General features: G+C 40.1%; 1 protein-coding gene and 1 long non-coding RNA gene across 5 annotated transcripts in view; both read left to right on the top strand.

The window, feature by feature from the left end:
- Nucleotides 1-1,129, top strand: part of LOC109547743 (uncharacterized) — a 72,555-nt gene extending 71,426 nt beyond the window's left edge. The window contains exon 5 of the long non-coding RNA XR_002173702.3: nt 188-1,129. This is a non-coding gene — a long non-coding RNA (uncharacterized lncRNA). The remainder of the gene's footprint in view (nt 1-187) is intronic.
- Nucleotides 1,130-2,454: 1,325 nt separating this feature from the next.
- The window catches only part of SMG1 (SMG1 nonsense mediated mRNA decay associated PI3K related kinase), a 97,666-nt gene continuing 73,921 nt past the window's right edge, over nt 2,455-26,199 (top strand). For 2 of the 4 annotated variants that reach the window (XM_033839561.2, XM_033839562.2), the window contains exon 1: nt 2,456-2,871. In XM_033839561.2, coding sequence (XP_033695452.1) covers nt 2,783-2,871 — 89 coding nt within the window. In that variant the 5' untranslated portion in view covers nt 2,456-2,782. Of the gene's footprint in view, nt 2,872-24,204; nt 24,264-26,199 lie in introns of all 4 variants that reach the window. The other 2 variants (XM_033839564.2, XM_033839563.2) reach the window with 2 other exon arrangements.

Genomic DNA, 26,199 nt, shown 5'->3' on the forward strand with positions numbered 1-26,199 from the left:
CATTGGTCAAATATTATCCAAATAGCCACGTGCTTCAGAGAAGTGGTGAATCTGATCTTTAGGTAATTTTTTTTGATTGCTTACCATGTGGAAGGCACTGTGAAAAACACTTTACATGCAAGATCGCTATTAATCCTCTCAACATCCTCAAGAGGTCAGTGCTAATATTATCATCTTCATTTTACAGATGAGAACCTGGGGCACTGCGAGAGTCAGGAGCTTTGCTGATGCTCCCTCAGCTCTTAAGTGGAGTTGGAATTTGAACCCAGAGCCCTTCCTTGAAGTACTCTGCTGTTGTTCTGTAATTTGAAAAGGTTAAAGGACTCCTGACATTTTTCTCAGGGGTCTAAGGTTCTGATTATTCTGTTGGGAATCATTTTGGAAGCTGAACGATTGACATAATTTGGTCATCACTGCACCTTTGTTGCAATCAACTGTTGAAGCAAGTCAAAATGATTAATTGGCTACATCAGCCATTTGCTCATGGGTCTGAGGGTCCCAAAGAGGAAGAGAGCATCAACTTACCTGGAGCACAAAAAGAAAAGAATCTGAGGAAGACAGGTCCAAGAATCGTCAAAACTTAGAATTAAGAAAAGGCTTTGGGGGAAGGGGCCTTTTTAGTCAGATTGCAAGACAGGCTTGCAGAATGATGGAGAGAGGGGAGATTGAGCAAACATAACAATTCCAGACATTTCTAATAATAGATCTATCTCTCTGACCCCTACTCCCAGAGTTGCTTAAGGACAAGGATTGAGTCTGGATCTCTGTCCCTGTCCCCAACTGCTTGGTTAGTAGATGATCAATAAATTTTGCTGAATGTTGAATGAAAGAATAAATCATGATTAGGCTGCACATTAAAAACATACTTGAGGACAATATGTTCACTGTTGCTTATGTAATTAGACATTAACTACAAACAAACCAAAATAACTTGTGGCAGGATTAACAATTTTCCAGAGAGAACCATACTGAGTGAGGGGACCCTAATCTTGGGACTCGATTCAAGAGGGACTTTTTCTCTTCATCAGAGAGTAGGGAAGAAAGGATACCTCTTGTAGGGCCCCGTTTACAACTGGTGGGATCCTTCCTCACAGCAAGTGCAGGGGAACCCAGGGCAAATTTCAGGGTAGAGTGTGTACCTTCTAGATGCATCTCTCTTCACTCAGGTATTTTATTAAAAAAATTTCTTTTTTACACATGTGGGTGACCATGCTTGGGTCTGACCTAGTGGGAATTTCTGTGTTGAGTCAAATAGCCCCAGTTCAGAGGAGTTTCTTTTTTCCTGAATGGGTGGAGGGGAGAGGGGAGAAAAGTGCTTTTGAAAATCTAACTTTCTATCCTCTAGAACTGGCAGGATCATACCTTTATGAGGGGTTGCTGTGCACAAGAAAGGAGCCCAGGGTTGAAGCGGGATGAGTGTGTAACACCTCATAATCTCAAGTACTTTTGGTAACCATTTTAAATCACACAAGCAACATATAAAGACTTTCTTCTTGCAACATAAAATAGGTTAAGACCCTCTGTGCAGACAAGGGTAAGATCCTTTTTACTATCCTCCCCAAAGGTAACTCCTGTTACCTGTTCGATGTGCATCTTGCTGACCTTTTCTCAATGTATATGGATGGCATTCACATCATGTATCAGATGCTTTAGCGAAGTCTTTCTGGCGGACTGTCGCTGTGGGGGAGAGAGTGCTCAGGTTTGCCCCCCAGCCCCCCGACTCTTTTTGGAGGGGAAGGTGGGCAAGTGTAACGGTGAGAGGATTTCAGAGCATATTTCACATTGCAGGGAATCGGGTCTGGTGCTTGAGAGTACTCCGCTTTCTCGATTTAATTTAGTTTTTTGCAATGTGAAGAAATGGTCGAGGTGTCAGGACTCCATGGGCATTTCAGGCGTTGGCTGGGTAAATAGATACCCACCCTCTCTCTTTTTTTTTTAATTTCCACTTTTTACCGTAGAAGGTGAGGAACGTGGAGGCACGTGAACCCTAAAGGCACGCCTCCGTGTGTGTGTGTGTGTGTGTGTGTGTGTGTGTGTGTGTGTGTGCGCGCGCGCCCCCCCCCCCCCCCAGCAAGGGCACCCCAGGTTCTTAATTGGATGCTTGTTTACACCTTACTGCCCGGCCCTCAAGGGGTCAGGTGTTTTCCCGGGCTTATGTGGGAGGGTGTGCGTGTGGGAGTGGTGGCGGAGATTCCCCTCTCCCGTGAGCCCCTGCGGCGGGGCCAGACCTCGGCGAGGTCCGCGGATAGTGCAGAATACCGCAGGGCGCGGGAGGATCGTCCGCTCGCTGAGCCCGGCCCCGCCCCCGCCCCAGGCCCCGCCCTTCCGATTCGGCCCCGCCCCTCTCCCCTGGCCCGGCGGGCGCCGGCCCCGCCCCTCACTCCCAGCATGCCGTGCGGCAGCGGCGGCGCGGCGGGCGGAGTCGGGAGGTGGGGTAGCCGTGGCTGTGTGAGCTTGAGGATCCGCGGCCACCGCCTCCTCCTCGCTGTTCTCCTCCTCCTGCGCCCCGGCGTCGCGGGCCGCGTACGGCCCTGTAAGAGACGTCGCCTCCCCTTCCTCCGCCTCCCTCTCACCGCGCCGCTCCCGCCTCCCAGTCCTGCGCTGCGGGCTCAGGCGGAACCCGGAACGGCCGTCCGCCTCCCCCGCCCTCCGCCGCCTCCTCCTCCTGCTCGGCTTCCTCCTCTGACCCGGGCCGGAGCGGAGTGTCGGCGGCGGCCGGTTCGGGCGGCGACTCGCGCTTCTTCGGGCGGCGGCGCTTGGCCATGTCGTGTCGGGGAAGGTAATGAGCCGCAGAGCCCCGGGGTCTCGGCTGAGCAGCGGCGGCGGCGGCGGCACCAAGTACCCGCGGAGCTGGAATGACTGGCAACCCAGGTGGGTGAGCCGGCGCCCAGCTCGCCGACCCGACCCCGGGCCCCGCCTCGGGCGGGCCGAGGCCTAGGACCGCCGGGGTGGGAGGCGCGGCCTAGGCTCTCCACCCTCCTCCCCCCACCCCATCCCCCGCCCCGGGGAACCAGGCGCGGCTTCCTGGGTCCCCTCCCGCCCCGGCCGGGGGAGGAAGGCCGCTGGGAGGCGAGGCCTAAATGCCTCCCCTCTCCCTGCATTTCAACTCGGGGGCTGGAGCCAAGAGCCAGGGCGCCGGGAGAAGGCACTGGCCTAGGAGTTGGGTGAAGGAAGGGGGACCTGGCGGTGGGGGCACTTTTTACTTGCCACCTTGCCCTCAAGTTGGGATATGAGTTGGGGGATCCTGAGAGTACGGGACCCTCTCTGTTACCCATTAACTTCCCTGATCTTTAACCCTTTGAGTCCCCACGTGAAAGATTTCCTTAACTGGGATCCCTTCTGTGACCCCCACGTGTTAATATTAAAAAAACAAAACAAAACCCAGCACTCCAAGGCATTACTCTGACAACAGCGTAGTTGTGGAGCATGAGACTAGATTGTGACTGTGTTAATGGGGCCGACCGACCCTGGTACTAGGAAATGAAGTTTTCCCCAAGTGCAGGGGCAGTTACTCTGGCGGAGAGCAATTCATACCCGGACACTTGTACGGACAGTTGCTTAGAGGAGTAGAGAATTTGATTTGATTTCAGACAGGTTTGGGGCCTAGTTGGAAATGAGTATATGAGGAGGATCGAGTTTTGTTCCCCCCCCCCCCCCCCCCCCCCCCCCCCCCCACTTTTTGGCCACCCCGGGCCGATTGCAGGATCTCAGTTGCCCAACCAGGGATGGAACCTGGGCCTCGGTAGTGGAAGCACGGAATCCTAACCACTAGGCCACCAGGAAACTCCCTGCGGAGCATCGACTTCTTAAAAAAAATTAATTTTCGTGTCTTTCTGATTAATCATGGGGCAGTTGTACCTAATTTAGGACTAATTTATTCTTATCTCTCTTACTGAATAAGTGCTTGTAATACTCAAGACTATCTTGGAACTTAGCCCAGCGCCTAGAAGAACTTCCTAAACGTATATAATATTTTGGGGTTAGTTGATTCATGGAGCTCTCATACTTTGAAGCACACTTGCCATATGATTGTCCAGGAGCTGGCCAAATAAATGTTAGACAAACACACGTTGTTGGGATGACTTTTGCTTCTTGATGGTTTCATGTAATTCCAGCAGTGTTTGGAAATAATTTGGTAAGATGTTCGAAGGTAACACTTTAATACTTGATAGAAAAATCAAAGTACTCTTTTGGCTACTGAGTGGTACACATCTCATTCTGTTTAATATGCCTTCCCAAATCCTGTGTCTGTTGAGATCGGGTGTATATAACTAGGTGACTTTAAAAGTTAATGCCTGAGCCTAGAATTGAGATAAGTAGTTAAAAAAAAATGTTTTGAAAGCATAGTTTTACTTGTTCTTTACCACTTAGGGTTTATGCCTGCTTTACATAAAATCAGTTAACTAGTTTTGGTATTTTTATCTGTAATTGACATTCTTTTGTATGTTCATTGAAATGTGTGAAATTTGATTTTTTTTTGCATCTAATGAATTAGATGATAAATGAGCTTGAATTTGACATTTGAGAGCTCTTTGACAGTAGATTTTCCATTATTTTTCAGTACTGTGGTCAGCATATGTAAAAGAATGTACACAGTATCCCTTTAGAGGACTAAATAAAGTGCCCTTCACAAATAGTCCTGGAGCTTCTGGAAAAGAATAAGTTGTAGCTTGTGTTTCTAAATAAATGGAGTAGCCCAGTTGCAGCTATGGGTTGAGATCACCTGGCTTAATTTGACAGGTATGAAGCAGAATGGCTTATATAGTTGTGGAATATGTACGTGGGTTATTAGTATTGTCTGTTTTTTTTCAAGTACTTTATTTCTTGGCTGTGTGTGGGGGAGGATGTATGCATTCTTGGAAGCTGTGCTGTTTCACAGTCTCAGAACTTATTGCCTAGGTAGACAGATACTGTGAGATGCCCTTGGTTACATGGAGCAACAGTTGATTAGGATGTTGGAAATACTTGACTTTTTTGTAGAGGAAGGAATAGAAAAGTATGGACAGTACGCCATAGCAAAACTTGATTTCTTTGCACTGTTGCCTAATTGTTTTGTTAAATGCCAATAAAAAACTTCAGGTGTTTGCCAAGTCATAAATTTTCATGAGTTAAATTTGAGGTGGTTATTCTGTACCCTCTTCACTTTAGAAAGGTGACAGACTCCAGTTAACTGACAGAATGGAGCTCGATTTTTCCCCTTGCTTAAATGGGGGTTTGTTTTTCTAAACATCTTCAAATGCAGGCACATTCCGTATGGTTCATCAGAGTCATTTTGGTTTAAAAAAATTTTTTTTTGCCTTTCTGTACCAGTCCTTGTCTGATTTTTTTGGGTTCTATTTTACTAGATTTAGTCTTTTTGAAAAGTAGGATTTAAAACAATTTTTGCTTGGTTTCTTTTAGTGTTAGTTTGTCAGTTAGTCTGGAAACCGACTGTTGAGTCAATGATGGCCACACCTGATACTTCACACGTATTGACAGGAAGTGTTCCAGGTGGCTGAATAGACTAGTGTCGTGTGGCAACAGAGCAAGCCCACCTTTGCTAAAAGCATACCTCTAGCAGAAAGCATTTTCTTCATTTTCATTCACTGTACTCTCCATTAACTTTTTTTAAAATAAATTTATTTTATTTATGTATTTTTGGCTGCGTTGGGTCTTCGTTGCTGTGCGCGGGCTTTCTCTAGTTGCAGCGAGCGGGGGCTACTCTTCGTTGCGGTGCTTGGGCTTCTCATTGCAGTGGCTTCTCTTGTTGCACAGCACAGGCTCTAGGCGCGCAGGCTCAGTAGTTGCGGCTCGCGGGCTCCAGAGTGCAGGCTCAGTAGTTGTGGCGCACAGGCTTAGTTGCTCTGCGGTATGTGGGATCTTCGCGGACCAGGGCTTGAACCCATGTCCCCTGCATTGGCAGGCGGATTCTCAACTGCTGCGCCACCAGCGCAGCCCCTCCATTAACATTTAAGAATGATTAGGCAAATGAGTGGTTTTATTACTGGCACTAACCAGTCTCTCCTTTTCTTGACTTTATTTTGGGGAGTAATCTTCTGGGTGCACCAATCAAGATAGAGATCAGAATGATTTGTTTTAAAATTAAGTGTATATGGGACTTCCCTGGTGGTCTAGTGGTTAAGACTCCTGGGCTTCCACTGCAGGGAGCGCGGGTCTGATCCCTGTTTGGCGAACTAAGATCCTGCATGCCAGACGGTGAAGCAAAAAAAAAAAAGTGTGTAATTTGTTATATTGTTCATTTTAATTCTCCAAGATGACAAGACTGATTTGACATTGGAGTCAAATATAGATTAGTTCAACAAGCAAGAGTGAGCGTTGTCAAATGAAAACACATAATTTTACTTCCACACTTGGGCATCTTAAGACTTTATTCGTTTAACAGATATATCTTGGGTATCTTACTGTGCCCAATGTTAAGATCTTTCTACAGTTCTAAAAGGATGAAACTGTATATTAAAGACAGCTTCTATTTTTGGTAAAATGTAGACAGATTGAAGTTCTCACAAGTACAAATACCTTCATTCTCCATTGTCACAGACCAAAAGATGGGGAAGAGGGCTGTGAAGATAGAAAAGCCAAAAACTAGTATGTCTGACATTGTGAGAAGCTGGATTTTTGAAACTAGAGTTGTCTATTCAGCCTTTTATGAGTCTGTACTGTCTGATGTCCATAGGTGCATAATATAGTGAAATACATAAAGGGTGAAATTAAGTGGAGTTACATATTTTATAACTATAAATAGAGCTTTAGTTAAACAGAATTTAATGGTTGCCAATTCTGTACCACAGATTTTCATGTACATTAAGGAGTTCCAGATAATTGTGTATGGGTGTTTAATTTGGGGGGAAAGTTTATTTTTTCCATTATAGAATAAAATATATTCCTTATGAAACATATGGCAATTTTATCTTTAAATTGAACCCTTTTCCCCCTTCTGTTGTGGTTCCTTTTTAAGTTGGGAGTATAACTGAAGGGTTTTTTAAATAATAGGAGATTCTGAAATATTCTAATTCAATGAAAATATTCTAATTCAGGAAATAGTGATCCTGTAGGGATTTTTATGACTAATAGAGCTACTGTCTTTAAGGAGATTATCGGTTAGTATGGGGGATAAGAAAGGGCTTTGTAAAAGGTAAAGCAGTATATGGATATTAATTGTGATATAATTCTTGGTAAAATTCTTTTTATATGTGGTTTACAGTTTAAAACTTGGAGAGTCAGAGGAGGGAAAGCTGTATAGTTGAGCAGGGGGCAGTGGGACCATGAAATTGATCTGTTCTATTTTGACAGTAAATTTGGGGGGGGGATCAAAAAATAGAAGAAAGCAGGGAAATGGCAAAATGCAAGTTGTCCTTGGTAAAATGTTACCAGTTTGGTTAGAAGGATGGGGTATTTGTGAGGTGTGATACAAATAAGAGATGAAGCTTAAGAGCTGGAGTGGGGCTGTATTGTAGGTCTTGAATCATACTGGACGTGTTTGGAATGACTTTAGGGAACTACTGAAGTTTTACCAGCATGGAAGTGGCGTAATTGAGGAAGATTAAAATTAGTTGTGTGTGTGTGTGTGTGTGTGTGTGTGTGTGTGTGTGTGTAACCACAGTAGGAGGCAGTTGGAACAGTCTAGACAAGAGACTGTTGAGGACCTGAATATTGTTTATAATTCATGGTTTAAATTCAGACAAAAGTATTCAGCTCAATATATGGAATTTCCATAAGCAAGAGCCCCTTATTTGTTATCTGGTGTTGATTGAGGGTGATCACTAAAGTGATACTTTATATCTGCTCACACTACAATTCAGGTTAGGACACTTACATTATATAGGATGATCATATACACAAAATGGAGTGTGGTTGATGGTTTTTTTTTTTTTTTTTTTTTGAACACTGAGTTCTCACAACTTTTAAATTTAGGCTTTCCTGCTTTCACTGCTTGGCACTTGCTTACTTGATTTTCTTTCCCAATCCTAATCACCTAAAATAAATCCCTGAGGCGGCTTTCAGTGGACCTCCCTTTATAGATTCACACAAGCTGTCATTTGTTTGGTGTCTCTTCATATTGTTTTCTGCTTACCTGTCTTTGACTATCTTAAAGTTTTCTCAGAATCCATTTTATTTTGGGGACTAGAAAATAAAACACATCCCCTCTTGTTTAGAGGTCTAACAGTGAAGGTTGCAGACATTTTGTGGTTTAATTCCTGTATGAAATACTCCAGCTTATTACTTTTTTTAATGTAGAATATAACCTATTAAATTTTTAGGGAGACATTTGTGTTCTTTTTTTTAAATTGAGGTATAACTGACATACAACATATTAGTTTCAGGTATATGTATATGTTTTTATTATGTTCTGCTCCATCTTATATTAGTTGACGGTACTTTTTCTCTCTTAGTTGAATTGTTTTTTGAACTTGTTACTTTTTTGAGATAAAATTTATCCATGTATAGGTCTTAAGTTGAGTGATTTTTGACAAATGTATACACCTGTGTAACCATAATCCTGATCAAGATACAGATACACAATGACTTTGCAGTTGGATAACTTCCCTTCCCACTGCACCCACCCACCCCAAAAAAAAAACAAAAACCCTGGCAGAGTGTACATGTGGATCTTACCTTAAAAGTTATTATAGACAGGAAATTTTTGAATATTATCTTATGATTTATTACCAACTTATGGTTTCTGAAGATTGATAACCTCGTCATCTTCAACATAGTTCTGTTATTCCTCTTTTGCTATAAACAAACTTGGGATATCTGAAGATCCTTGTGAAAACAGTTTCAGATGGTGGATCCACTGTTAACCTTTTCAGGCATTTGAGTCCTGGAACACAGAGGAGCTCTCCTAAGTTTGTTGGCTAAATTTATTCCTGTGAACTATACAGGTTCACGGACTTTTCTCTTCCCTCTTGAACCTACCGTTGGTAGCTCTGTTTTTTTGTCCTCTCCCCAACCTAAACATTGCACTTCCCTTAAGATCCTTACCCTACCCTCTGCCCTCTGTGATCTTTCCAAATCTTGGTACAGGTCTACAATGAAAGGGAACTGTGCTTATCACTTCAACCTTTTTTTGTTCTCCCAACTAGTTTGTCCCTGAAGGCTGAGCCTGTCATTTTCTCTACTGTTCTGTGTACTTAGCCTAAAGCACTCCCCAAACTCATTTCTGTCTTAAGGGCCTTTGCAAGTCCTGTTCTTGCTGTGTAGCTACTGCATAGATTGTTCTTCTCAGAGTGCTTGACCTGGGTGTTTTCATGCTATCTCAGCCTAAGTGCACCCCCTCAGTGAGAAGCACCAGGCTTCTCTAATAACACTCACTATCTGAGTTTTTTTGTGTGTGTCTTCCCCAGTAAGACATAACCTTTATGTATGCATGCATTGTATAATGGTTTTACTTCTGTATCCCTTCTTCCCTACCAGTGCGTCAATAAATAGTAAACACTCTAAATTTGAGTGTCCTTTCTCGAGTAAATACATGAAAATGGAATTCTGCAAGTTTGTTTTTGTGTTTAGAGTTAACTGCAGGGCTTAGAACACTGTAACTGTAGGAGGCATTTTGAGAGGAACTGTTCCTTGTACAGCAGCTCGGTTAGCCGGAGGCAGCAACTTAAGTAAGGTGATTGTACAGGTTCAAAGGGACAATGTTCTAGTGGACTGAGGTGACCAGATCAGACTATGGCCATTTAAGATTCATAGGTTTTATCCATCTTGAAGAAATACTCTGCTCACATAAAGTTAATTTATACATTGACAGTTTATCCCATATCTGTTGTATCTATTTGTACATTATTTAAACAGTCTAATCACCAAAAAGTTAAGCACTGGGTGGGTTGAGCCTCTTTTGACATTCCATTAGAAGGCCTGAGGAAACAAACCTCTTGCCAGTTGTATGCCTGCTGATTGGGGAATGACTGAAATCCAAAATTTCCAGAATCAACAGGTTTCTTTCATAGTGAATTACTTCTTTCATATTAATCTTCATACCCTTTGAAAAAAGGAGATTGTATTCCTGTTAGAAATCATTCCTTAGGAAGTTAATGTTGCTATTCATAGCGTGTCTAGGATCTCATGTTTATTATTTAAAAACCTGTTACAGACTTTTTGTGTTTATTACTTAAAAATCTTTTTCAAAAGAGGAGTTTCTGGGGAATTCCCTGGTAGTCCAGTGGTTTGGCGCTTTCACTGCCAGGGCCTGGGTTTGATCCCTGGAGGGGGAACTAAGACCCTACAAACCACACAGCCCCCCCCACCTCCCCCCTCCCCCCAAAAGAGGAATTTCTGGCTTCCCTGGTGGTGCAGTGGGTTAAGAATCCGCCTGCCAATGCAGGGGACACGGGTCTGAGCCCAGTCCCGGAAGATCCCACATGCCGTGGAGCAACTAAGCCCATGTGCCACAACTGCTGAGCCTGCGCTCTAGGGCTCGTGAGCCACAATTACTGAAGCCATGGTGCCTAGAGCCGGTGCACCGCAACAAGAGAAACCACCGCAATGAGAGTCCTGTGTGCTGCAACTAGACAAAAACCCGCGCACAGCAACAACGCCCCAATGCAGCCAAGAATAAATAAAATAAAATAAATAAATTAAAAAAAAAAGAGTTTCTGGTATCAGAATTGTAGATTGCTTTTTGGTATGGAACTTACTAAATTCTGCTATTTCTTTGTTTATAAGGAAAGGCACTACTTTTTTCCTTTACCCTTTTTATTATCAATAAAGCACCTCAGCAGTGCTCTTATAGGTCCACAAGAAAATTATTACAAGCTCTGCAGTGGCCTAAGGTAATTATATGTATCTGTGTGCAGATTTTTTTAAAAAATTGTTGAACTTAGTATTTACTAGATTTTTATTTTTGGGTGGCATCTAATATATTAATACCTTTTCTGCTGATTAGGCAAAAGCCGTCACTAATAAACATGTCTTGGACTATATAGTGACATGTATTAGTTTTTCCTCTGTATATGACAGCATTGGCAACAATCTTGTTTTTTACTGAAGTTCTTTGAATTAAAATTTTCCCTCTTATTTAAATTTAATTGAAAAATTATCTTTACTGTCTCCTCTTTAGCATTTTCATCTTCTGATTTAAAAAGATGTGTGTATATGGAGTGTGTGTGTCAGTGTGTGTGTTTGAAATTTTAACTTTCATCTTGGAATATTTAGTTCTTTGAAGCAACCTATGACTCTAGCTATCCTGCCTCTTAAGGGTCTCCCTAGTTTATATTCCTAGTAATATGGACCCTGGAATCCTTGTCTGAAATATATCACTTTATTTCCAGTCTCTTTGCTTTGATTCTGACACTGGAAATTCAGACTCATTGCCCTAATGACAGAGTGTATGTTGACTTCCTGCAGTTTGCCAGAAATTAGGCAGAAAAATCTATTAATTTGAGGAAAAATGTCAGACTTTTTGTCTGTTCTCTATAGAATGGGACTCTCTTCTGATTTGATGATTAAAAAGATCCAAAGATGATCACCAGTATCACATAGTATTGTACAGATGAATTAATGCATATTTAATTGGAAAGAAAACACATCCTGGATTTTCTTTCCTAAAAAGATTGATTGTTTTTCTTCCTGTCCTTATATTCTTTTGATAAATTTGAAGAAAAATGAAAATGGTTTTCCAGAAGTAAGACAATGAACCTTGAGATTTAGTGTCTATTCATTAGTCTGGTTTAGAGGAATCTACCCTGAGGTACAGTTTGTATTGTTTTTGAAGGACTTGAGTTAGAATTCTGTTATAAGTGATTAATTGTCATTATTTGAAATATTGATGTAATTTTCATATGTGGTATCTTGTTCCTTTTTTGAAAATACTGAAACTAAAGATGAACTTATGCTTAATAAAAGTGTGTTGGGGGGTGGTAATCAATTGACTGACTATAAGACAAAGTTTTGTAAAAGCAGCCTTTTATTTAATTAAAGTGGCCTATCTTGTATAGTTACTATAATGCTAGTATTCCCTGTGTTTTTATTGTAATCTTATTGAAGATGTGAAAATTACACCACAGTGCTCTTCTCCCTGCTCTTTTAGTCCATTTAAAAATCCACTTGTTGTCTTAGTATAATTACATTGGAGAAGTTAGAAGTAGAACCAGAGTGTTTTAGATTCTTCTCTAAGGTATATTTATTTTTAAGAATGTGTGCATTTTTAGTTTTGATCCTTTACAAATATTTGTCTTAGGAGAGGCTGGGGTCATGAAAATAGCAATGGACTAAGAATGGGAAGACAGAGGTCTTTTGTACTGACGTTACCAGCTGTCCCTCTGAGGAGGGATGCATTCCCTAAGACGCAGGGTTGTGAGGGTTAAAGATAAAGTTTGGGAAATTACTTTCAAAACTGTAAAATGCTATACAAATGATATGTATGTTGTCACATCTGAATCAAATTTGGAATTTTAAAGAACCTCCCTCTTTTATCTCTTCCTCAAAAAGTTAGAATTTACTACACACATGCACCCACGCTCTAGTTCAAATTTCATTTTTCTCTTCTAGAACTCTGAGTACCTAGAATGTGTGTGTGTGTATGTGTGTGTGGTAACTTCTAAAAGTTTCATGAAGGGCATTTATGTCAAGTGTCTTAGAGGATATATGACTGGAAGCTCATATAATTGTTAAATTTCTATTAGGTATGGCATTTGCCATCCTTAGTATAATAGTGGCTTTTCTTTTTACATTTTCTACTTATAGGCTTCTAGAATGAAAATTTCCATTAGGCTATCATCCTGTTTCAAGTTGGCCAATGAGGAATTTGACTGTAGGTCTGCATCATTCTTTATTATTTTTTCTATATATCTTATAATTCACACTTTAAGAACTTGATACCAGTTGAAATTGTGAGACAACAAAAATAATCTAATCTTTCTGACTGCATTTATTGTAGGGCAGGTGCAAATGGAATTAAATAGAGACAGGGTAGGTTAAAAGGTAGCTTGTACCTTGCTTAACTTTCATTATACAGTTGGAATTTAAAAACTGATTCTTATAAGAACATCAGTTGAATGCTGCATTGCGTTTTCTCCCCTACTCTAGTACGTATGTATGTTTGTTTTAAAGGGAGTAGGGAAATCATGGAATCATGGAAAGGATAGCCTCTGGCAATGTAATAGTTTGAAATACATAAAAAAAGAAGAACCACATACATCTTCTAAACAGATAGGAATTAATGAAATTTTGTATCATTACGTAGTGTATATACAGTATTAAGCTTTCATGAGATTTTGGTACTATTTTACATTGTAGCACTATAAATTTACTCAAAATGGGTAAATACTGCCTCCTAAGGAACTTCATATCTAGAAACATTGATTTTTCTCTTTCGTTTTAAAGTTCTTATTTTATACCACTTAAATCGATCTGATACAAGTGTGTTTAGTGTAAAATATAACAAAAGAAAGAGATAGGGTTTGTATAGGCCTTTTGAGTTTGTATAGGCCTTTTGAGTTTAAAGTGGCTTAAGTGATGATTTTGAACTGTTTCATAGCTTTCTCAAACTTATAGCTAAATACTTTAAATACCTCAGTGTATTTCTGGCCACTGCTGAGCACAGTTGGAGTGCTGTTTCTTGGCGCTTGATTGCTGCTTACTAGAATATTTCAATAACTACCCCAAACTGTCTTCATTTAATAAATATTTCTGCAGTTAGAAGAGTAATCTGGTTTTTGTGAAAAATGTCTTCCTTTCCCAACTATTTGATTTAGGAGCCCATGTCTTTTGAGATTTATCTATGAGACATTTTTATTTGTTTATGTTTAAGCAGGGGAGGATATGGCTGTTCAAGATCACCTCTGAAAAAGAGGTTCCAATGCTTAAGTAGGAGGGTTTACCATACATACTTTACCATGATACCACTGATTACAGGTAGTATGTTTCTTTACCAGTTTGGTGTTTAATAGTGTTATTTCCTACCCCAGGATACCTAAGGAGATAGGTCCTAAAGGAGTTACTGGACATGTTGAAAGGAGTCAGAGTCCATTTAAAAATCCATTTGCTGTCTTCATATAATTATGTTGGTAAAGTTAGAAATAGAACCAAGTGTTTTAGATTTCTCTCTAAGGTGTATTTATTTGTTTAAGAGGGTTGGGCTTGGGGGTCATGTGTCTGATTTGAGAATGGCCTAAAGATATTTCTGGTAATGTCTTCCTCTGTTGAGAATCATGTGTGGAATATGAAAATCAGTGTCTTTTCCCTACTTGCCATTATATTTAAGATGTGTTACATGTTAAGGGGTGCATGTTAGAATATTGCTTTTTCGATGCCCACATCCTTGACTCTGCCCAGGATTTGTAGGGTATACCATACCATTGTGGCAGTAGAGCCTAACTTGGTAATAGTTTTCTTTAAAAATACCTGTGTCTAAATTGCCTAGTATTTACTTTTTCTTGATGTGTTACAAGTGATTTTTGGCAACCACATCATTTTTCTTGACCTGTAAAAAAAAAAAAAAGTGGTAATGATGTTATCTGTTACACAGTACATATTTGTACCACAGTGCTTTTTTGGATTATTTTTAAAGGGAAAATTTAAAATATGTAATTGTTAGAGAATCTCACAAGCATGTTAGTCCCTTGGGTGTATGCTTGAGTCTATTAGTCAGAGGAACTTTATCAGAATAACTCTACAGTCGTTATTTGCCTGTTTTCAGGACTTTTGATTTTTATTTACTTATTTGTTTGTTTTGGCCCCCCCCACCCCAGTTTTCAGGACTTTTTATGTTTTTAAATATTTATTTATTTGGTTGTGGTGGGATCTTCGTTGCAGCGTGTGGAATCTTTTAGATGCGGCTGCAGGATCTTCAGTTGCGGCATGCAAACTCTTAGTTGCGGAATGTGGAATCTAGTTCCCTGACCAGGGATCAAACCCCGGCCCCCTGCATTGGGAGTGCAGAGCTTTAGCCACTGGACCATCAGGGAAGTCCCCAGGACTTTTTAAAAGATGGTCGCACACATTTCTTATATTATAAAACACTCTGCCCTATCCTTGATTAGAGTCCCCCTCTGGTCTCAAGACTTCGTTTTAGGATTTCTTTAGTGTTTAACTCTTAGTGATTCTTAATCTTCTGTGTCCTAAGTGGCTATGTTTGGCATATAACTGGAGAGTCTGCGTGAAGGTGAGGGGGTGGGACATGTTTCTTGGTAGACTTTCAGTCTTTTTGTCCTTCCTCTACTAGGGAGGTCACGCAGTAAGAGATTTCCTTTCAATCTTGGCATTTTCCCAGGCCGAATGGGATGTTTCTAAAGTACTTCCAGGACTTGCTGACAAAAGAGGAAGATAAGGGATGCAAATGGTAGCTGAAGCAGGGTTTTATTTAAGGCTGTAAACTAGCTTGGGTTAAAAATAAAGGTCAGGGCTTCCCTGGTGGCGCAGTGGTTGAGAGTCTGCCTGCCGATGCAGGGGACACGGGTTTGTGCCCCGGTCCCGGGAAGATCCCACATGCCGCGGAGCGGCTGGGCCCGTGAGCCATGGCCGCTGAGCCTGCGTGTCCGTGTCCGAGGCCCGCATTACCACAAAATAAATAAATAAATAAATAAAGGTCAGAAGAAAGTGAGTCCAGTTAACGTGGTGCCTTAGATTCGGAAGCCTTCAGGTGAACAATTATTTAGCATTAACAAAATTGGTTTTTTTTGTTAAATGCTGAAAATTGAATTCACATCTGTATTGGAGATTAAAAGCATACCACCTTTTATCAATATTCTTAATGCCTAGTAAGAAATGAATTTATGCCAGATGAGGTACAGAACCTCATAATACTTAAATACGTGAAATAAATTAGAAGTGGACTGCCTGTCTCTCTCTCAGGCAATGATTTTTCTGATTTTGCCAGCGACAGTGCTTTGACTCTTTAAATTTTTTATGAAAGCTATCAAAATGGGTAGGTAATAAAATATTAGGAATTTACAGGGTGTTTCTTTTTTAAAAAAATAAAGTGCTATAAGGACTTATCTCAGGCATTTCTCAAGCATTGCTGAAGAGTAAAATTACTATCTTGCTAGAAATTTGGAACTTTTTTACTATTAGTCTAGGTAACAGTTGTCTTTTACTGGTTTAAGTGCACTGTTTTCTTTCTTTCTGTACCTTGGCTAGGTTAATCCTTCCCTAGCTTAAAGTTCCAGCTCTCATGCCTGATTAATTCAGACACTGACAGTCTGGTTTCATTGGAGAGCATCCAGTGCTACATTTTTGCTTTTCCATTGAGAATGGCTACAAAATATGGCAGGCAATATAAGACATGAAATATCGAATTATTAAAAATAAATCAATGTTCTTTTACTTTTATACCTTTACTGTAAAGAAACATACTCTTTCCTATATGTCAGATTTATTGAGGTTTAGTTTATATGCTGTAGAGTTCTTTGAGTTTTGAGGAATGCAGATAGTATTGTAACCATGAGCACCACAGTCACGCTGTAAATAGTTCCATCATATCTTCCCTTCCCCCACCCCAAGTTTCCTTGCTCCCTTTTGTAGTCAACTTCTCTCAGCCCTTGGTAACTCGTCTTTTTTCCCCTATAATTTTGTCTTTTCAAGAATGTCATAAATAAGGTTTTAAAAAATTGTTGTAAAATACACATAAAATTTACCATTTTACAATTCAGTGGTATTACGTACATTCATAACATGTGCAACCGTGACCACAATCTAGTTCCAGAACTTTTTATCACCCCAAGTGGAAACCCAGTATCAATTAAGCGGTCACTCCCCATTTTCCCCTCTTCCCAGCACCTGGCAACCACAAATCTATTTTCTCTGTGGATTTGCCTATTCTGGATATTTCATATAAATGGAATCATGTAATATGTAACCTTTTGTGTCAGACCTCTTTGACTTAGTATAACATTTTCAAGGCTCATCCGTGTTATAGTAGGTATGGCTGAATAATCATCTGTTGTATACCACATTTTGTTTATTCATGCATCCTTTGATGGGCATTTGAGTTTCTATCTTTTGGCTATTGTGAATAGTATTGTGGTGAACATACACCTAGAAGTTTTTGTTTGAACATTTGTTTTCAGTTCTTTTGGGCATATACCTGGGAGTGGATTTGCTAGATCATGTGGTAATTCTATGTTTAACTTTTTGAGGAACTGCCAAACTGTTTTCTGAAGTCCTTTGTACCATTTTACATTCTTATCAGTGATGTACGAGGGTTCCAATTTCTCCACCTCTCACAACATATTCCATTAAAATTTTTTTGGCTATTCTAGTGGGTGTGGTTTCTGTTTGTGGTTTTGATTTGCATTTTCCTATTCACTAATAAAGTTGAGCAACTTTTCATGTGTTAATTGGCCATTTGTGTGTCTTCGGAGAGATGTATCAATTCAGGTCTTTGGCCCATTTTTAAATTGGATTGTCTTTTTGTTGAGTTATAGGAGTTCTTTGTATATTTTGGATACTAGACACTTCTCTTATGAGGTATATGATTTGCAAGTATTTTCTCTGGTTTTATGAGTGGTCTTTTCATTTGATAGTGTCCTTTGCACAAAAATAAATAAGACTTCTAAAATGCATATTAAGTAGAATTTAAAAATTTGGAATCATTTAAATATATTACCGAAGCCATCCCTTTCTATTACTGGCTTCTTTTTTGTGTTCAGAGAAGTTATTATTAAGATCATATGCATAGACCATATTTTAGTTATATAAAGTTTTACCTTAGAAGACAAAATTTTTACTTAAATAATCACAATGGATTTTGATCCAAGGTCATCTTCTACTCAGTTCCCCACCCCTCTCCATGCAGCAACCACTATATTGTTTTCCTTTCCTTATGAAAGGTGTGTGGTATTAGATAATACAGTATCTCTGCCTTCAATACTAGCATCTTTTCAAACTAGTGGGCAAATTGAAGCTAGTATATAACTACTAAAGTGCAAGCTAGTGTGGTTCTCTCTTTAAGTGTTGTAAGAGTTTGAAGAAGGGGCTGAATGATGGGATTTTTATTTTATGTTTTTTCTGAAAGCACAGAACATTTTATACTCCTAATTGGAACTTATACTAACAGTTCTTTTTTTTCTAGATTGTAAATTCTTAGAGGGTTGGAACTATCTTACTTAGTTCGCCTTTTGGAGTCATTACTCCAAGTTAGTGCTCTTGTTGTAGAACATAACCAAGAAAATATTGTTGATTAGGGAGTATGGGTTCTAGGTTGAATGTTGAAGAAAACTTAGTGTTGGGTTAGGTTAGGGGACTGCATTCCAGTGTCAAGAGAAAGGCCTCAATTGTGAGAATAGGCAATCATTTAGTCAACAACTAATTTGTGTGCCATCAAGGCAATGAGGGGTACAATGATAAGCAACGCTAACAGGCTCTTGCCCTTTTGGAATTTACAGTCTCCTGGCAGAACACAGTTAAATAAGCTTCTCAAATGGTGTAAGAGCTAAGGGAACTATTAGGTTCTCTGGAAGCACTTATATAGCAGGGACTCCTAGTCACCCTCAGGGGAATCAGAAACTTTGTGAAGGAAAGCTGAAGCTTGAAGGACATTGAAAAATTAGCTAGGGTTGGCAAGTGCTGAGGACAAGGCTGTTCCAGGCAGACGAGCTGAGCAAGGTGACTGAAAAATTGGGATGGATGGAGCATAGAATGTAAAAGGATTACAAGAGTGTGGAGAGTTAGCTGAAAAGGGAAGTAAGGTACATAAGATGATAAAGGGCAGTGGGAGGACATCAGATTTGTGTTTCATAAGAATTATTTTTGTTGCACTGTGGAGGAGAAGTGGGAGAGAGGTGAGAATTGGAGGTGGGAAACATACTGTGTCTGACTGGCCAAATAGTGCCATTTATTGGAAAATACCTGATGGTGGTACCATTTATTAAAATGGGGGTTCCAGGAAGAAAGGAGCCAGTTGTGTTTGAGGCATTAGAACATTAAGATTGTTTTTTTAAACAGTTGGGTTTATAGGTCTGGACCTCAGAGTGGACATCTATGATGGAGGCCTGGATTTGGGAGTCGATGTCATATAGGTGATAAGTACTGCCATCGGCATGGATTGCGGGAGAGAGTACAAAGTGAGATGCATAGAGGGCCTGTGGTCAAGCTTTGAGAAACTCCAAGATTTAGTATTTGGTAGAGGAGGCTGAGCAAGCCTTCAAAGGTTCCTGAAAAAGCAGAACCAGAGAGGCAGCAAGAAATACAGACTATAACATACTATAAGCCAAAGGAAGGGAAGAATCTGGTTACTTTGAATTCTCAGGATCTGAGCCCAAGTTATTGTAAGGATTTTAAAAAGAAGTTTTCATTCAGCCCACCTCATTCCTCTGTAAGGCACCTTTGTGTAGGCCACAGCCTGCTCAACCCTGCTCAGAAGCCCTGTGAAAACCTGCTATGAGAGGATGAGTAAGAAGCAGCCTGGAGTATATCTTGCTTTTATCAACCTGGAGGTCTTAGTTGGTTTTGCCAAAAGTGATAGGGCAGAAGTTGGATTGGTGTAGCTGGAGGAGCTAGTGGAGGTAAAGAAGTGATACAGCGAGTAGAGACAATTCTTAGTGTGACTGCAAAGAGCAAGGGCAGATTGTTTAGTTGGAGGGATGTGGAATTGATGGACTTTTTCTGTTTTTGGGGAGTTCTTTTTGTTTTTTTTTTTTTTGCGCTACGCGGGCCTCTCACTGCCATGGCCTCTCCCGTTGCGGAGCACAGACTCCGGACGTGCAGGCTCAGCGGCCATGGCTCACGGGCCCAGCCAATCCGCGGCTTGTGGGATCTTCCCGGACCAGGGCACGAACCCGGCGTCCCCTGCATTGGCAGGCAGACTCTCAACCACTGTGCCACCAGGGAAGCCCTGGGTGTTTTTTTATTTTTTTTAATATTTTTATTTTTTTTTCGATACGCCGGCCTCTCACTCTTGTGGCCTCTCCTGCTGCGGAGCACAGGCTCCGGACGCACAGGCCCAGTGGCCATGGCTTACGGGCCCAGCCGCTCCGCGGCATGTGGGATCTTCCTGGACCGGGGCACGACCCGTGTCCCCTGCATCGGCAGGCGGACTCTCAACCGCTGCGCCACCAGGGAAGCCCTGGTGGGGTATAGCCCATATTTTTTAAAATATGTTTTTGTATTCTTATATTGGAGATATTAGGAAATTTTACATGTTTAAGGAGAGCATTCAGTTTGGTGGGAAAGGTAGACTCCCTAGGAGAAAGACTATTTGTGAAAAGTTATGAGAAGGTAGACATAGAATCCTAATCAAGGCCTAGAGTTGGGTGCAGGTGTGTTATGGTATCTTTTTTTTCCCCCTTGGTTAAGTAGAAAGAGAGAATTTGTCAGGGATTTAGGAGAGTATTTTGGAATCTGAAGAGAATGGGGAATGTCTGGATAGTGCATGTGGGAGATGAACATTGGAGGACCTGGGGATGTGGTGCTTACTGATGGATGATGGAATTGATAATTGGGTTTATGCAGGGTTGGGATTTTGCCAGATTGGTGTGAGGGAAATGTTAAGGCAGGTTAAGGGAATTGGCAAGAGTTATTGAAATGATAAACCATGAAAAACTGGTTAAAGAAGGAAGTTAAGAAGAAAGAAGGTACTTGGATTGGAAAAAAGTAGAGAGAATCACTGGAATTAAAGTTACTAAAAAAACCTTTAGAGTGGTATTGAGAAAGTGTGAGTAGTAGAGAGTTGTCAAAAGCAAAGCAAGTCATTGGGGGCATTGAGCAAGAAGAACTGAAAAGGGCTTGTGGGATTTTAGAGACAAGTAAGCCACCAGTGGCGGTTGCTACTGGGGCAGGAGCAGTTTCTGTGGAGTGCGGAGGGTGGGACCCTGGTTACAGTGAGTTGGAAAGTGAGAGAAGGCAAGGAAAAGAAATTTTCAAGAGGTTTGGCTGTGAAGAATCTATCTAGACAATTAACTTTAGAAGGAGAAAGAGAATTAAGGTTTTTGTTTTTGTTTTTTTAGAGGAAAGACCTGAATGTGTTTATATGTTGATGTTGTGATGAGCATTGGGAAAGTCAGAGATGCAAGGCATACTCCAGAAGGTAGGGAAATGTACGAATCCAAAGGGTTACTGCAGATAGGAGGTTTAGTTGTTCCATTATGTGAGTGTGATGGGAAGAAATGTTCTGTGTGCAGACATAGGTAAATTTGTAGATTGCTGGAAGGAGGTTGGCAGGCAGTGGTGGAGTGTTGAAGAACTTGAAAGTTAGAACTGAGTTTGAGTTCTTGCTCTGCCTTTAATTAGCTGTGCTGCTTTAGGTAAGTTATGGAATCTTTGTTACCTCATCTGTAAGAAGGTAACTTACCATCTTCAGTAATCACAATAGGATTATGTTGAAGATTAAATGAGGTGATAAATGTATGTAAACTGCTTGGGGAGGTTGCCTACCAGACTTTATTATGAGCTCAGAATTTAGTTCTTACTATTCAGAGTGCTGTAGAAAAACTTGTATTTCTAATATAGCAAGAATCTGTAAGGTTATCAGTGGTAGTGCTGGGGGAAGGAGAAAAGTGCAGAAAGTTTGAAAGCTGTTTTGGAAAGCAGAAAACCCTGGCTAGGGAGTCACGGGCAGCATTGAAGACTCAGTGATAGGGAACTACATGGGAGTGGTGTATTCACCAGCCTTTACACTGAAGACACTTGTGCACATGAAGCAAAGTTTAAAATCTAATGTAGTACCCTCCTAGTTACTTTGTTTGTCCTTTGTGGTTAATATGATTAGAGATCTGTCAATAGAGGCTGTTTGAGATTCCTTGGGAGGAATATAAACTATACTGAAGTTGAATCTTTTCTATGTTTTGCTTAAAGATATTATATAAAAACAATTTACAACCCTTTAAATTTTGGGTTAGAGTATATTCAGTCATATAGGTGCAGAGTTAGAGCATGTCTGTAAGACCACCCTTACTTCTGATAGTTGCAAGTTTGGGGGTCCCCAAGACCATTCCTGGGTTGGATGATTCACCGGAAGGACTTATAGGACTTATTGAAAGCTGTTATACTCATGGTTACAGTTTATTACAGCTATAGGATACAGATTAAAATCAACCAAGGGTAAAGGTGCATAGGGTAGAGTTTACGACAGTTCCAAATGTGGAGCTTCTCCCCGTGGAGTAGTGAGCAGTGTTACTTTCCTGGTATTGATGGGTGATAATACATATGGAGTATTACCAGCCATGGAAGCCCAGCCCAGCCTTGGTGTCCAGAGTTCTTATTTGGGCTCCATCATTGACTGCCCACATGCACGAACTTAGTTTCCAGCCCTACTAGAGGTTGAGTTGATCCGTGTGACTCAAAGGCCCCACCATGCATAGATCACATTGTTATACTTTCTAGTGTGACCCAAAGTTCCCAGGTGGACAAGGGCACTTTTTTTTAAAAAAAATTATTTATTTATTTTTGGCTCTTTTGGGTCTTCATTGCTGCCTGCGGGCTTTCTCTAGTTGCAGCGAGTAGGGGTTCCTCTTCGTTGGGATGCGCGGGCTTCTCATTGCAGTGGTTTCTCTAGCTGCGGAGCACGGGCTCTAGGCTCATGGGCTTCAGTAGTTGTGGCTTGTGGGCTCTGGAGCGCAGGCTCAGCAGTTGTGGCGCATGGGCTTAGTTGCTCCACAGCATGTGGGATCTTCCCAGACCAGGGCTCGAACCCGTGTCCCCTGCATTGGCAGGCAGATTCTTAACCACTGTGCCACGGGGGAAACCCAAGGGCACTCTTATTAGGCATTATATTCCAAGAGTTTAGAGATTACCTTCCAGAAGCCAAGGGTTAAGTCCAGATCTCTCTTTGGGCAAGGTAAAATTCTTTACAGTTTTACAACAATCGTTAAATATATTTTTATATTTTGAGGCTGCAGAAACTAATTAGTTGATGTTTGATTGATAATTAAAAGTTGGTAATAAAGAACCCATAAATTGTATGGGTTTGGTATCGTAGACACTTAATACTTAAGTAGCTAAGGAAGTTTCATTAAGAAATACTAGCTGTTAATATTTATAGTAAAATTGAGGTAAACTTATAATTTTGGCATGATGGTTCAATTCTGTTATATTAAATTTGAACTTACTGTTTTCTCCTGTGGAAACAGTTTCATATAATGAAGTCCCTGAGCCTCCCAAGTGAATTTTTTAGCCATGGACTCATATTTTAGAGCAATGTCTCTAATGTGAAAGTACACAAGCCTCAGAGTTATGCATAGTTTCACCTTTTCTCTTATACTTTTTTGAAAGTATGTCTGAATCCAGGTGAGTAAGAGATATCACAGAGATAACCTTGAATTTATTTATTTATTTATGTATTTTTGCGGTTCGAGGGCCTCTCCCGTTGCGGAGCACAGGCTCCGGAAGCGCAGGCCCAGCGGCCATGGCTCACGGGCCCAGCCCCTCTGCGGCATGTGGGATATTCCCGGACTGGGGCACGAACCCATGTCCCCTGCATCGGCAGGCGGGCTCTCAACCACTGCGCCACCAGGGAAGCCCTTGAATTTATTTTTAAAAAGTAAATCAGTTTTAGTGGTATTAGCTGTTAGTATGAAAAACTCACAGCATATCCTACAACTGCTTTGTGACAGTGATGCTATGCATCTTTGAGTACCATTGCTTTAGAGAATAAATGCATTCCCACCTCATTGGCTTTAGTGCAAATATCATTTCCTAGTTGATATCCATTACAAATTAGATCTCACCATGAGAACGAAATCCCTTAATAAGCCTAGTTAAAAACAACTTGAAGCAATATGATGCTTATTCCGGTGGCACCACTAGGTGTGGTGTTTGCATCAAGTCATTTCCGGGTGCTTTATGGAAATGTTTTCTGATAGGGAATTCCCTGACTTCACATTTCCAGGCTGACTTTTCCCCCTTAAGAACTGGACCACAAGACCACACTTAGCCAGGAGATACTTAACTATCCCCTAACACGTGGTAGGTTGTTGATGTGAGGTCTGAGGGCTTGGGTCATTGAAAATGAATAACCTCTCAGATGTATTACATTTTCTGTATATTGAGAATAGGTGACTAAAATGAGCGGTAACTATATTTGCATGTGATTTGTATGTTATAGTTAACATTTAAATTCTTTTGTACTAAAAATTTTTTTGTTGCCACCTTAAGCCTCTGTTCTCTAAGGCATAGAGTGGCATGTGCCATCTCAGTTTTTGCTTCAACATATGAACCCTAGAGGGCCATAGTGCAATTAAAAGCACCTAACCCATAAATGATATTTGCTTCATGTTTGAACAACAAATGTTTTAACCCACTGTCTTCACTAATATTGTAACTACTGTCTTACAGATTGACTTGATGCAAAAACATCACAAAGGCTCCATATTATACAGTATGCGATTTTTGAGGTATGAGCTTTAGAAACTTACCTCTCATGTGGCATGTACATCAGGCTTTAACTTCAGTTTAATCATTTTGGGGAATTTATGCATTTCTTTTTTTTCCCTCTCTCTCTCCATAATATTTTTAGAGTATTAAAGGGGCTGTGGAGGTATTTTTGGATTCTTGCTAGGATACTTAGTCTTAACAGATACATTTTCTTTTTATCACTAAATTGAGACACTAATTCTGGCAGATGATAGCTTTTTCAGCCCTTATAACTAACTTAACATTTATGCCTGCCTCTTTGAGTTCAAATCTGCATTTTCTATTTTGTGCCTTTGATTGCCTCATTTTAAGTGCTCATTTCCGTTCTTAACAGTTTTCTATTTATTGGACTGGGATGATCTTGTTGGTGCTAACTGCCTGATATTGACTTTTTGAGAACTAAGCTGTCTAGATATTATAAAAATAGAGATTTCATATAAATGCTGAACTATTTTGTGCTTTTGGGTTCAGAATACCTATAACTTGAATTCTGGTTAGAAATATTTTGATCAGTTTGTATTGGAAGAACTTAGCAACCAGGGAGTTTTTAGACAGTTCTGAGACAGTAGTTCTACCCTAGTGAATTTTTTGCTATATTTCTGAAAACCCAAATTCTGGAAAAAAAAAAAAAAAAAAACTTGGTGTTTATTACTAATGAGATTTAAAAACATGTATTTCTAACAAATTGGGAGGTTGTTTCTGTTTTTTTTCAGTTTAGTTTGAAATCAGTGCTTCCTAGTTAGCAATGGATTTGTTGGTAGCAGTAGATTGCTTAATTTCTTCAGTGAAGAAGTTAAAATCAGCTATTGTATGTTGAGTATAAAAACTTGTTTTGATCATATTCATATGTTTATGAACTATTTATATTTATTTGTTTAGACTGAAAACCTTAAGTATATTTACTATTATGGTCATAATAACTTCAAATGTACCTTAAAAGCTAAGTATTTCTTAAGAACTTATCTTTCTTAAGCCTCACAATAACATTACATAATAGATAGGTATTATCCCCATTTTATGCAAAAGACAACTGAGGCTTGGAAATTAAGTTCCTTGTGCAGTCACACATACCTTTTCAGTGCTAGAGCTGGGATTTGAGCCCAGATCTTTTTTTAACCCATATTCGCTATTGCCTTGTGTTTACTGGTATGTCACCAGCAAAAGATACAAATATTTAACTCTCAATGGTAAGAGTATATATGTGATGCATAAGCATAATGAAAATTAGAAATTCAGATTATTTAGATATTCATTTAAATATTGATAGACTTAAGTTATCTTGATGTTTTAGAATTATTTTATTCATTCATTTACTAACAGCTTCCTTTTCTAGGTTGTGTTAGATGCTATACGTATAGACAGGTTCAAAATCTGCCAGAAAAGCTCATAAGTCCTCTTTTATTTTTCAGTTCCCTTTTAGAAATTAATGATATGTTATGGTTTATTATAGGTGCTCATTTAGTGTGCTATTTTAGATACATGGGGGTAGATCATTATGTTAGTTTTAAAAAGTTCTCATGCTCCATTTAGTGGTAAAGGTATTTAAATGCTTATACTTAGTATACTTAGAAAATATCCTAATACATTTTTTTTGAAATTCCATAGATTTTATTTTTCATATGTTGGAAGTTCTGAGCTTTGTCAACAAGTGAACTCTGAATGTTTGAAGAAGATACTTCACTATGGAACCTTAGTTATATGCATAGTATGCTAGGGTTATGGATTTTTATCAAGTTTCAGATTGAGAGCCTTCAGGAATAATTTAGATTGGTGCCACATAGGTATCCAAGTTTAATTGAATCTATTTGTCTACATTCTGTATTAACAGTGATTGCAGTAGGTACAGATCAGGGTGTCTGAGCCTATGCACCTTTTCATATTTAGTGTTCTTGGGGGGGCAACGAAAGGATGATAAAC

Source organism: Tursiops truncatus, chromosome 15, assembly GCF_011762595.2.
Source record: "Tursiops truncatus isolate mTurTru1 chromosome 15, mTurTru1.mat.Y, whole genome shotgun sequence".
Lineage (NCBI taxonomy): Eukaryota > Metazoa > Chordata > Mammalia > Artiodactyla > Delphinidae > Tursiops > Tursiops truncatus.